The sequence below is a fragment of the Maylandia zebra genome, linkage group LG3 (genome assembly GCF_041146795.1).
Source record: "Maylandia zebra isolate NMK-2024a linkage group LG3, Mzebra_GT3a, whole genome shotgun sequence".
Classification (NCBI taxonomy): domain Eukaryota; kingdom Metazoa; phylum Chordata; class Actinopteri; order Cichliformes; family Cichlidae; genus Maylandia; species Maylandia zebra.
This window is the reverse complement of record NC_135169.1, coordinates 9,636,253-9,649,998: the sequence shown is the minus strand read 5'-3', so window position 1 is coordinate 9,649,998 and position 13,746 is coordinate 9,636,253. Positions and strand designations below refer to the sequence as shown.

The 13,746-nt window shown below is 45.2% G+C and overlaps 1 protein-coding gene across 1 annotated transcript in view; it reads left to right on the top strand.

Annotated features, from left to right (window-relative positions):
* The first annotated feature begins 757 nt into the window (after positions 1-757).
* LOC112432316 (protein NLRC3-like) overlaps positions 758-13,746 on the top strand; it is a 54,913-nt gene continuing 41,924 nt past the window's right edge. Inside the window, exons 1-2 of the mRNA XM_076879334.1 lie at positions 758-867; positions 3,402-3,645. Coding sequence (XP_076735449.1) covers positions 3,408-3,645 — 238 coding nt within the window. The 5' untranslated portion in view covers positions 758-867; positions 3,402-3,407. The remainder of the gene's footprint in view (positions 868-3,401; positions 3,646-13,746) is intronic.

Sequence of the window (13,746 nt, the reverse complement as noted above, 5' to 3'; positions counted from 1 at the left end):
ACAAAGTAACCCTGACACCTTTGAAAAGTCTGAATTAAAATGTGTTTAATTCAGTTTTGAAGTTAAACTCTTGGTTTGTTTTAGTCTTTTTACAGATCTGTTAAATAACATGTTGTTGTTGTTTCACAAAGAGCAGGGGCGCTGCCAACTGAAACTGTGTTGCAGGCGGTTTCTAGTATTTCTAGTCTGAAAATTTCCTTGGAAGACTGAAAGCAGGAAACACAACCACATCAATCATCATCAAACAAAGCAGCTTTATTTCACCAGTGATTAAAGATTAAAAAGCGAGATAATGCAGATTTTAATGAGCAGATCAGGACCAACCTGTTCAGACCTGTGTTCATATACAACTGTCATGTTTTATATCTTTATCATTTCTGTCTGAGGCCCTGACCTCATTTTTCTTTCTTTGGTATGTTGTGCTGATTCTTTCATTATTTATACAATAAGTATTTTTATACACATGATGGTGGGGTTTTCTTTTTGGCTTTGCTTCACCACATTTATACAAACACTAACTCAGTGGTGGTGCAGTACTTGTACCACAACAGATCCCAAGTGCTGGATTTTGGATGTCTTCTTCCAGTGTTTGTTCACAAGTGTTTTATGAAACAGTTTTAAGTGTGTAAGTGACACTGTCCCTCCCTTTAACTGGAAACACAAACAGATCAAACCAGCTTGTTCCAAGAAGTCAACATTCAGGTTTTAGAGACTGAGGTGGAGCCAGCTGTGCTCGACAGGAAGTTCTGAGACTTATTGTGTCAGTGTTTGCAGGTGAGGTGATCCAGCTCAGGTGAAGTTAAGTCTTCAGCTCCACTCTGTGAACTCTTGGATCTGTGAGGAGAACCAGGACTCAGCGTCACTGCTGTAAGTGTCTCTGATCATTCAGCTTTCAATTGTCTAGGAAAGTGTTTCTGTTCAACAGGCAGCAAACATTTTCTCCTTGTTACTGCTCACTGACATCTCAGACTGCTCACTCTTTATCAGAACCACTGCAGCTCTCAGACATCACATTCTAAAAACACATATAAGACAAATGCATCATAAGATTTGTGTTTGTGGAGAATTTGTCCTGATCTTTACACCTTCACCTCACCTTCTTTACACCTTGAAGGTTTTACAGAGGACTTTGTACATATTTGTAATATACTATAATGTACTTCTATTCACACAGAGCAATTCTTTCTAACCTCTCAGAGCACTTTGATCACAGTCCACATTCATACAGTACAGCACTTTATCCTGAACACTTTGAGCACTCATCTCGCTCACATTAGCAGCCAGTTTAGACTCACCAGTTAACCGAAATCCACACAGCTTCTCCCTCTGGTACAGTGTGTGATATATTACACCTCCGTTTCTCTACAGGGCACTGTGAGACCATTAATCACTGCTGCTGATGTTTGCTGCCTGTCTCTATCAGAAGTGTTTAGATGATGGTTCAAAAGCAGAATAAAAATTGAGACGTCATGTAGAGTTGAAATTGTATATGACATGATCTTTTAATGAGTGACTTATGTATATACACTCAACAAAAATACAAACGCAACACCTTTGTTACTGCTCCCATTCCCCATGGGATGGACGTAGAGACCTAAAATTCATTCCAGATACACAATATAACCATCCCTCCCAAACAGTGGTCACAAATCAGTCCAAATGTGTGGTAGTGGGCACATCTGCTATATTGAGATAATCCATCCCACCTCACAGGTGTGCCACATCAGGATGCTGATCTGACATCATGAGTAGTGCACAGGTGTACCTCAGACTGCCCACAACAAAAGGCCACCCTGGAATGTGCAGTTTTTTGCGCTATTGGGGGTCTGGGGACCCAGAACCGGTCAGTATCTGGTGTGACCATCATTTGCCTCATGCAGTGCAACACATCGTCGTATGGAGTCTATCAGATTGTCAATTGTGGCCTGTGGAATGTTGGTCCACTCCACTTCAATGGCTGTGCGAGGTTGTTGGATATTCGTGGGAACTGGTACACGCTGTCGTATACGCCGGTCAAGCACATCCCGAACATGCTCAATGGGTGACATGTCCGGTGAGTATGCTGGCCATGCAAGAACTGGGACATTCTCAGCTGCCATCTGCCCTGAAAAATGTGAACCATGATTCATCCGTGAAGCGCACACCTCTCCAACGTGCCAGACGCCATCGAATGTGAGCATTTGCCCACACAAGTCTGTTACGGCGACGAGCTGGAGTCAGGTCAAGACCCCGATGAGGACGACGGGCATGCAGTTGAGTGTCCCTGAGACGGTTTCTGACAGTTTGTGCAGAAATTGTTTGGTTGTGCAAACCAATTGTTCCAGCAGCTGTCTGGGTGGCTGGTCTCAGACGATCTTGGAGGTGAACCTGCTGGATGTGGAGGTCCTGGGCTGGTGTGGTTACACGAGGTCTGCGGTTGTGAGGCCGGTTGGATGTGCTGCCATGTTCTCTGAAACGCCTGTGGAGACGGCTTATGGTTGAGAAATGAACATTCAATGCACGGGCGACAGATCTGGTTGACATTCCTGCTGTCAGCATGCCAGTTGCACGCTCCCTCATTGCTTGTGGCATCTGTGGCATTTTGCTGTGAGACAAAACTGCACATTCCAGGGTGGCCTTTTGTTGTGGGCAGTCTGAGGTACACCTGTGCACTACTCATGATGTCAGATCAGCATCCTGATGTGGCACACCTGTGAGGTGGGATGGATTATCTCAATATAGCAGATGTGCCCACTACCACACATTTGGACTGATTTGTGACCACTGTTTGGGAGGGATGGTTATATTGTGTATCTGGAATGAATTTTAGGTCTCTACGTCCATCCCATGGGGAATGGGAGCAGTAACAAAGGTGTTGCGTTTATATTTTTGTTGAGTGTATATATATATATGTATATATTGTACTATTCTTAGTTAGCGTATTGTCTGTCTTGTCTTAATGTTGGTTTATAATGGAGCACTGTAACAAAAAAATAATTTCCCCCAGGGATCAATAAAGTATTCTGATTCTGATTCTGATTCTGATCTACAAGCATAAACTTTACAATCGTGTAAAATTATTGTTGTGCTGAGGACTCATGCGGGCATGCTACTCCATACACAAATACGAAGCAACCTGTCAGCACGTAAAACTATTTTATGATAACAACAAAAACAAATAGAGGGCCATTTTTTTATAATAGTTTTTTTTGTGTGATTGTTTCCAGGGTCCTGACAGAGACCATTGTATCTTCCTGCTGTGTTAAAATATGATGGTGAACTGAGGATTAAAAACAGAGGGTCATAAATCACATATCAGAAACAGACCAGGGTGTAATGTGTGAAAACTGTTGATGAGTCACATGGGACACACTATTCCATGTTGGCCTTTGCATTGAAAATGTCCTCTCCTGTTTTTATAGAGAAAGATGGAGAAGTCTGTAGATGAACAGCTGCTGGATATTTTGGAGGAGTTGGGTGAGGAGAAGCTGAAAGCCTTCCACAGGTGTCTTCAGGATCCTCAGGTACTTGGTGGTTTTCCAGCCATCAAACAGTCCCAACTGGAGACAGCAGATGAACTGGAGACAGTGGATTTGATCATGGAGACATATACTGATGATGTGATGAAGGTCACCAACTTGATTATAAAGAAGATAAGAGAAACAGGTACCACAACATCTCCAACAGTAATAAAATACAGCAGTGCCAGTCTTTATAAAACCTTTTTCTTTGTTACTTTTGTTCCACACTATTGATGCCTCCTATTTGAAATTCGTAGGAATAACAGTGGTTACAGTTGAGTAACATTACACGGAAATTGATGTAACTGGACCCAAATACTCGGAGTAATAATGTGTAAATAAAGAGATGTCCACGAGGTAAAAGCAGTTAGTAAGAGTATCGTAATACTTGGGTAACAATATGATAACCTGTGTGAAATAGGGAAATAATGTCTGTGACTTTGTATCTTTACATGTTTATACAGTTTTACTTGGAATAATCTCATTACAATAATAAGGTGCTACTGGCTGATGTTTTAGCATGTTTGTATCTTGTTACCATATAATACATAATGCAATAATACAGAATGTAACTGTTGTGTTTAAAACTTTTGATTATTACATAGAAACACACATGGTAGTTTCTCTGTAATAAGCAGGATTGATGCAAAATCCAAATTGCCTGTTTCCAGTCAATAACATATAATTAACTATTAAAGCAAACAAGACAGTGGAAAGTACCAAAAAGGGTGACCAAAAAACAAGGGGGGGGAGACAACCCACCCCTCCCTCCCCACACCATTCCCTTATCCCAGAGTGCTATCAGCTTGTTTTAACCTATGGTGAAGATCACATAAACTCTCTTTTGTTCATAATTTCCAGATACTCAATGAGTGGCCTCCAAATCTGATCGAAGTCGTCCAGTTTGTCATTTATAATAGGCAGATCCTTTCCAGATTAAGAGTATCTGTCAGTCCTGAAATCAAGGTTTTCAGAGAGGGCACTTCCTATCCCCTCCATAGCAGGAAAATCAGTCTCTTTGCAAACATTAGGCCATAGGACAGGAGGGAAGTCTGTGCACGCTTACGTTTTTTAGATTGTTCCGACAGTCCAATAAGAATCAAAATGGGGTCAGGGTCTAATTGCACATCAAAAAGTTTGGGAAAAAAGTAAAACACAGAAACCCCAAAACATTGTAACTTGGTACACATTACAACACTTTTAAGCAGATCAGCTTCTGCACATTGACATTTATCAGAAATTGGTGACGTTTCAGGAAATATCTCATGTAATCTTGTCTTTGAGTAGTGCAATTTGTGAATAATTTTAAACTGAATTAACCTATGTTGCGCGTTGATAGAGCAGGAATTAACATAATGTAGCCCTTTAGCCCAGATATCATTCTGAATTTCCGAGCCTCTTACCTTTTCCCAAGCTGATTTTATTTTACCTGTATCCTTCTGTCACAGTGACTGTAATATCTCATATATAAAACCAACAGCATGCTTTTCTTTTATACAATCCACCAGGCATTGATCAAGCTTACCTGCAGTTGCAGACTCAAATTTTTGGAGTTGGGACCTTGCATAACTCATTATTTGAAGGTATCTAAAGAAATCAGAGGCTAATAAGTTGTACTTCTCCTTAAGCTGTTGAAATGAAGTGAAGAACCCCTGGAAATACAGGTGTACCACATTTTGCAACCACATTTCCTTTCAGCAATCAAATGTCCCATCTAAAATGGAGGGTGTAAATGCGGAATTAGCTGTAATAGGTGTCAAAACGGGAATGCTCTGAGACTATACTCTTTCACCATCTGTCTCCAAATTGAATTGTATTGTGAATAACTGGATTGCAGTTTTAGTATGTCTTTTTAAAACAAATAGGAGACAATGCGATTGCACCACGAGAGTAAGGCATACAGTCTTCTCCCTCCATTTCCAGCCAAACTGCCATTATAACTGTATCATCTAGCCAATAGGCTACATATTGCTGATCCTCAGGTTTCCGGTTGAACGCTGGCGCGGCTTCCTGGTATCTTTTTATATTCTATTCATATATTATTCATATTTGTTATTTATTATTATTTATTCATATATTCTTTGATACATCTTACTGGTGATCTAGCGAATTTTGCAAGTGCCTGAGTATTTTGGGTGTAGTCCATCTGCCTGTTTGTTTGGCCGTTTTCTCCCTTGGATCCGTACACCTGACTGTTTGGCTTATCTGACTGTCCGTGATGTGGCCTAGCAGGATCTGTGTCTTGCTCGTATGGTCTGGATTTTTATGTCATTGGTCTACCCACCTAGTGCTGGACTTTACCAATACTCAGCTGACGAGCTTCTCCGTCTCCGCTTTCACCTGGCTTCTCCACCGCCGCTTCATCTCCACACAGATTTCGCCTTCCTCCCTCGCCGAAAGTACATTCACCAGGGCTCTCGTCGGAATTTCCACCATGACGACTCTAAGCCAATACAGACCCTCTGGTCCACTTCTCGTCGTCCTCCACTAAACTTCGACAGGGCTGTTGATCACAGTGTTTTAGCCAGCCTGCCCAGGTCGACTAACACCTCTGTCCAGTCTGACAGCACCGACGTCAATTTTGGCCTCCTTAACATCCGCTCGCTTACGAGCAAGGGTCATCTAATTCTGGATCTACTCACAGATCATAAGTTTGACTTTCTCTGTTTGACCGAGACGTGGCAACAGCCCAATGACTTTTCGTCGCTCAACGACTCCACCCCCCCCGGGGTTTGTTTACACCTGCGAACCTCGTAAGTCCGGCCGTGGTGGAGGTCTCGCGGTAATCTATCGCAAGAACTGGAAAGTCACACTGTTGTCTGTACATGTCTACAGTTCCTTTGAATCCATTGTTTGTCAACTCTCAGGACCTGTTCCAACTGTCATGGCTGTTATTTACCGCCCTCCAAAGTCTAATTCTGTCTTCATAAGTTACTTTGTTGATCTGCCGACTCACATAGCTACTGTTTCCCCTAATATAAAACTCCTGGGAGACTTAAATATTCATATGGATAACAGTGATCATCCTCTCACCAAAGACTTCTCATCCTGCCTCGATAGTATTGGCTTTAAACAACACATTAACTTTCCTACTCATACTAAGGGCCATACTTTGGACATAGTTTGTTGCTCCAGACTTACTCCTTTTAACTGCAAAGCTGATGAACTGCTAATTTCTGATCACTTGCTTCTTTCTTTCAATGTCAAAATGACCTTTTCTATAACTAAGTAATAGGTCTGTAGCATAAACCTATTCGCTGGAACGTTGAAGGCAATATAATTACATGATGAGAAATGCAGTTTTTGCATTTGTGTGTGTGTGTGTGTGTGTGTGTGTGTGTGTGTGTGGGATCTGTGTGAGGTCAAGATGTGACCCTGTGAAGCCTCCCCAAGGCTGGCACCTAAAAGTCTAACAAATTTATCTAAACAAAAGGCTCTTATACTTAAACAGATATACGTATGCTTGCTATACCATAAATCTGTCACGGTCTGGCTGGCAGACCGTGGGGAGATGGGGAAATAGGACCCAAACGCCGGACTCTTCAGTGCAACAGTGTTTATTTACAAGGTGGTGAAGTAAACAACAATATATCCCCAGTTTCCCAGACTCCCGTGGAGTGTCTTCTTCCCAAAAGTCCCCGTGTAGTGCTCTCTGCCCCAGTGTCCCTGCACTCCCCGTGCTCACTGCTCCTTCTCGTCCCACACTCCTCCTGAGGGGAAAACAATAGAGGCAGCCGTTAACACTTATCCCAGCAGGCATACACTCACACTTGACTTGTTTGAAGACTGACGTGTAGTCAAACGCAATAATCCAGCGTCGGTGGAAGCTCCATCGCTCATCTAAATAGCTCCCCCGACGAGCCCAGATGAGGAGCAGGTGTGCGGCCAGGACTTCGGGTGTGGCCAGTCCTCAAGTTAGACCACGCCCCCAGGGCTGAAGGTGCCTGTAACTTGGCCACAGCAGAAAGGCAAAACACACACACACACATACCTGCCTACATACAGATGTGCATAGGGGCAGTGCAGACAACACACCAAATAATAATAATAATAATAATAACAACAATAACAATAATAGTCACAGTCCCCACTGCCCACGGACCCCGAGTCCCCAGAGCCGGGTCCGTGACAGTACCCCCCCTCTAAGGGTCGGCTCCCGACGACCCAAAACACAACAGAAACCACAACCCAACCACCCCAGGGCGGGCGGCGGGGGGGAAACAGGACGGAGGGCCGGAAAACCCCAGTTCAAAAGTCCAACCACTGCCATGGTGGCAGCAACAGTTCTTGCGGCCGACCCAGTGGACCGCAAGCAGGCAAAACCCGCTATGGGTCAGGCAGTGGTGAGAAAACCGTTCGGGCGGCCTACCTCCAACCCCGTGGTGGGAGCAGAACGCTTCAGGCGGCCTGCCACGGATCCGGTGGCGACGGCGTTGCAGTTCCGGCGGGCGGCCACGGGTCCGGTGGCGGCGGCATTGTAGCTCCCGCCTCAGCACAACCCATGATTCTCGATGTACCGGCCGGGCTGCAGGACGTGGCGGCCGGGCTGCTGGACGTGGCGGCCCCTCCAGCACGCCGACCTCCAGCTCTGGCTCAGCGGATCCCTCCGGACCTCCGAGCTCCTCCGGTGGCAGCGCGGGCTCACCAGGCTCGCTGAGCTCCTCTGCTGGCAACGCCGGTCCCTCCGGCTCGTTGAGGTCCGCCAGCAGCGGTGCGGGCTTCTCAGTGGGTGGCTCGCTGAGCTGCTCCAGCTCACAGTGCTCCTCCGGCATTAGCTCGCTGGGCTCCCCCGGCTCACTGTGCTCCTTCGGCATGCCGAGCTCCTCCAGCATTAGCTCGCTGAGCACCTCCGGCTCGCTGAGCACCTCCGGCTCGCTGAGCTCCACAGCTGGCGACGCGGGCTCCCCCCGCTCACTGAGCTCCTGCTCGGGAAGCGCGAGCTCCACCTGCAGCTCCCGCTCGCTGAGCTCCTGCTCGGGCAGCGCGAGCTCCACCTGCGGCTCCCGCTCGCTGAGCTCCAGCTCCGGCTCGTTGAGCTCCTCCAGCAGCGGCGCTGGCCCCCCAGCTGGCTCGCTGAGCTCCTCCGGCTCGCTGAGCTCCTCCGGCTGCGGCGCGGGATCCCCATGCACGCTGAGCCGGTCACCTAGCGGTGACGATGGCGACATGGCAGCAGCAGGCGGTGGATGTGGTGGCAGAGCAGTGGATGTGGAAGGTGGAACAGATGATGACTGACCGACTAGCTGGGCAGCTAATTGAAGTGAGGGTGATATGTCCAACATGAAGGGTGGAGAGGAAAACAATGTTACCGCTGGCTCAGCAATTTCCAGGGGGCCAGAGGCAACTAAGGCCTCCAGTTCAGCCTCTGGGGAAGCCCTGGGGAGAATCTCAGCCTCCCGATTGTCTGTAGTGGCAGGCTCATGTTCTAGCACTGGGTCCGCGGCTCCTCGTACGGTCAGTCCAGAGTCAGCTGGTTCTTCCCAAACCACAGGAGTGAGGTGAGCTTCGGTTTGACGAGGATGACGCCGGTGCCGTCTCTTTCGTGTTGGCGGGGCAAAGGAACCTGTCCCCTGTTCATCTGTGACTGGATTAGTTAAAATGACAGGGTCCGGTTTACTCACTGTGGTGACCAGCACTGTCGGTCTTTGGTCTGCTGACACAGAGGTCATTGAAGAAGTGAGAGGAGATGGAGTAGGGCGCCGTCCTCCTTGCAGTGGAGGGTCCAATAGGTGAGCAGCAAGCGGCGGTGGGAAAACCTTCCGCCTATTAAGAAAAAACCAGGCAGCGAGGGCTGCCAGGGAGGCAGCCGCATCCTCCTTGCCTGGACAGCCTAAACCAAACAGTTCAAAGCTAGAGCTAGCCCTCAACACAGTTACAATTTGAATTAGTTTTGCAATGTCCAGAAAGCTCATGGAACAGGTGGTTTAAGACAGGAAGGCATCAAAAAATACGACCTGCATGTGTCTCTGATGTGGATCCGCCGCCTGGATAATGCTCCGACAGTATTTCCAGAGCTGGGCGAGCAATTCCTCCTGTGAGACGGTCCTTGAGTCCGCTGGGCCCATAATGGCTGGATTATTCTGTCACGGTCTGGCTGGCAGACCGTGGGGAGATGGGGAAATAGGACCCAAACGCTGGACTCTTCAGTGCAACAGTGTTTATTTACAAGGTGGTGAAGTAAACAACAATAAATCCCCAGTTTCCCAGACTCCCGTGTAGTGTCTTCTTCCCAAAAGTCCCCGTGTAGTGCTCTCTGCCCCAGTGTCCCTGCACTCCCCATGCTCACTGCTCCTTCTCGTCCCACACTCCTCCTGAGGGGAAAACAATAGAGGCAGCCGTTAACACTTATCCCAGCAGGCATACACTCACACTTGACTTGTTTGAAGACTGACGTGTAGTCAAACGCAATAATCCAGCGTCGGTGGAAGCTCCATCGCTCATCTAAATAGCTCCCCCGACGAGCCCAGATGAGGAGCAGGTGTGCGGCCAGGACTTCGGGTGTGGCCATCCCTCAAGTTAGACCACGCCCCCAGGGCTGAAGGTGCCTGTAACTTGGCCACAGCAGAAAGGCAAAACACACACACACACATACCTGCCTACATACAGATGTGCATAGGGGCAGTGCAGACAACACACCAAATAATAATAATAATAATAATAACAACAATAACAATAATAGTCACAGTCCCCACTGCCCACGGACCCCGAGTCCCCAGAGCCGGGTCCGTGACAAAATCAAAGACACTCTCCTAGGGAGTGTGATCTATGCCAGAACACACTCTGTACAGAGGAGTGAACGCACCCCCTCTTCAGCTACACAGAGTTCTTACAGACCTCTTTAGGATGAGACATTCTTTCAATCTACAAATGATTACACACTTCTAAGCATATATGAGTAAATGTTTCTAAGCATAAATGACAATCAACAATACAAACTCCTTTTTGACCTTTATGCTAGAAAAGTTCCCAGTTATGAATACCTCATGTCTGACTGTTTCAATGCAAACATTGTTATATTCAGCATATGTCAAATCACCCTAAATTACCGAAAAAATACACAGTTTAACAAATGTATTAGCAGTTATCCCATTCCTCATTGATCTCATCTCATGGCAAACTGCATCCTTCAAGCACATGTCTCTCTGCAGAGTGGTTTGAGTTCTGCAGGGCGTCATAAATGTCTCTTCCAGTTGTTCCATCATTGTCCACAGGACCAGAGTCCAAATGTATGTAGAATAAACATTCAAACATACCAGTTGGTTTTGTTGTTTGTCAACATGGGTCTCAGCTATTTCCGAAGCTGCAGACCTCCCAGCACTCTAGTTTTATGGCCTCCCATTACCCCATTCAAGCCTTCGTCCTGTGATGGGGATATTTATGACTCCTTAATTGTCCACGCTCTGCAGAGAAACACCTCTGTGGAAAGGGTGCAGGGTTCAGTCGTCTTACTGCTGTTATGATCCCAGCAGCCTTCAGAGTGTCATCATATGCACAGTACAGTGGCACATTAGGTGATGTTCATAGTAAATTGCTGTCATCACCACCATAGCTTCTGGTTCCTGTGCTTTCATAGAATCATGATGTCATCCTCGAACTCCTTCTGCGCTGTCGGTGGAGCTTGGCACGCTCCTCCTCCCTCGAGTTTTCGTGTTCCAACGCTGCTGAAGGTTTAAGGCAGAGCACGTCGTACACCTTAGTTGTCTTCCTCAGCGTCAATATTGAATCTTTCATTTTATTTAAAATCTTGCTGTGGGAAGTCTCCTCTTGATCTCCTGGAAGCTTAGTAGCACAGCTCTCTGTGTCCTGTCTGCTGTGCTGAAGATGATCTCTGATCCTCCTGAAGTCTCTCCTGGCCTCAGCTCCCATCTTGTGGACGATCCTTTTAGGCACTCCTTCTCGTCATGCATAGTCCTGATTTTGGGCCTGCTGGATCTGTCTCAAAACACTCAGCTTCTCTGCTTCTCTGCCTTCCTCCTGGTTCAGCTGATTTCATGATGGTCCCCAACCAGCTTGACCTTTGACCTCAACCACTGCCTGGTGCTGTCAGCTATGCCTGGAATGGTTCTCGCTTCTCACTGGGCCTCTGAAGATTTCCCAGGAGATTACTGCTGCACCTGTATTTTAGAAAAACTTCTATTTGGAGAGCATGTCAACAATCATCAAACCACATTCTTTAGTTCAGTGAACTTCACTAATAGGCCATCAAAGCCTCATCTGAACATGGATGCACCACTTGCATAGATTTAATACTTGTAAATAAACAGCTAATCACACAAATCACTGCAACAATAATAGTAAACATTGTTTAATATTAATTCTGGACCCCACCTCTTGACGCATGGACACTCTCATGCGTCAACTCACCAAACCTGGATCCCTGTCTTAAAAACTGGCTCCACCAGGAGCCTGCATACACAAGATCTGGAAATAAAAGCAAACTTCACACGTATAAACAATTATATCAAAAAAGTAATAAGCATTCAGCACGGGCAAGACAAGTGTCATGTGCAGGTTTTCTCAAATCATTAAATCACTATTATTACCATAATTCGCCTCAAACATGGATCATCCCATGTGCTCAGTTAACATTAATGTAATCGGTGACTTCTCTTAAGCAAGGTCACTCCATTCATATATTTATTATGGGTTCAAAGTGGCCAGCTAAGAGCCCATATTAAACTTTTCCATAAACACCGTAATCTCTTATTTGTTTTACTCATGTCACTTGTCCGTTCCAGCTGAATCTTCCACAGCATTCTCAGAGAAACTAACATTAGCAATACACATTGACTGTGGTCAGACGGAGGTCAGACACAGGTCAACAGGTTCCAGAGGTGCCATAAAAACACCATAAAATCAACCATCCATTGCTGTGGAAAATACGTTATTCATATCATCAAAGTAACCGTCACATTTTCCCAAAAACACAATGTAACAGCATCACCACTCATAACCTGTAAACACAGTTTTCCTCACACATAAACCCAAAAATCCTGTAGTAGGAAAAACATCAACCAGTTGTCCTGGTGTAAATCATGTGATCAAACCACATGAAGAACTGTAATGCTGTAGAAAAGAAAATGCAAATGTTAGCGCTGCGCAGATGTATACAATTTCTCACAGTTTCTTTCACCAGTCAGTCAGCTTTCTTTTTTATTTCCATTCATTCATTCTTTCTTTGCTGATAGTGGAACCTGTCGTCGCATTTAGTTTCCACTTCCAGCAAAATGACGTCATTTCAAAAAGGAAAAAAAACTTCTAGATCGGATTACCTTGCTGAATCTGGTTTAGGCTGGGACATTTATTTAATATTGTCCCAAATAAGTCGCTTTCTCCTGAGCCCATTTTAATGTGGAGAAACCTCACTTGTAACGGCGTTCTCGACAGGTCGTATAGCACTTTTAATTTCTGACGTGCAGATCTGCTTAAAGAAAAGAAATAGACAAACAAAATCAGTGCCTGTTCAAAAGATAAAAATGGAAAATAACAGATTATCAAACCAAACTCTCAGTGCACTGTAAAAGTATCAAAATAAAAAGGCCTTATTAAGTCATGACACAAACTCCTCATCTCAGGTAAATCATACCATTAGCATGGTTCATCATACCATCATACTAATCGGCAGGCTCGACTTCACAACAGAAGAAGAAAAATCATCAGCTAGATTCACTCCAAATCAACCATCAGCTGCACAACACACAACAGTTTAACCCTAATGTCATATTAGCTATGAGTTTAATCACCAGGTCTGTGCTCTTCACTTATTTAGGCCACAGATCTATTTTATCCAATTTTCCTTTTTCCTTCATCATAAAACATGTAACATGTTGCCATGCACTTCACAAAATAAGTTTGTTCTGACGTATTCAGAGTTTGTGTATCTAAATACAGGATTCACTCGCACATCAAACAGGAAACTCAGTGTTTTAGAGTTTCCACTTAACACACAAACTCCAACACATCTCATTCACTCGTGCTAGAATTCAGTCACCTTTCATTAATCTAAAACCGATCAACTAATTTGCATATCAGCTATTAACCCACTAAGTTGACAGGACGACAGGAAAGCATGTTCAAAATAGTATCACAAAAGACAATTTCCCTCATACAGTAAATTACTTGTGCTGCATTAATCAAGCAGGAAGCTTCTCCCAATTTACCATTTTAACACTAAATTTATTGCCTGATCACTGATTTATCAAACCAGGATTTTTTTTTCCCCCACAAAAGTTAAATTGTTGTCCTGCAA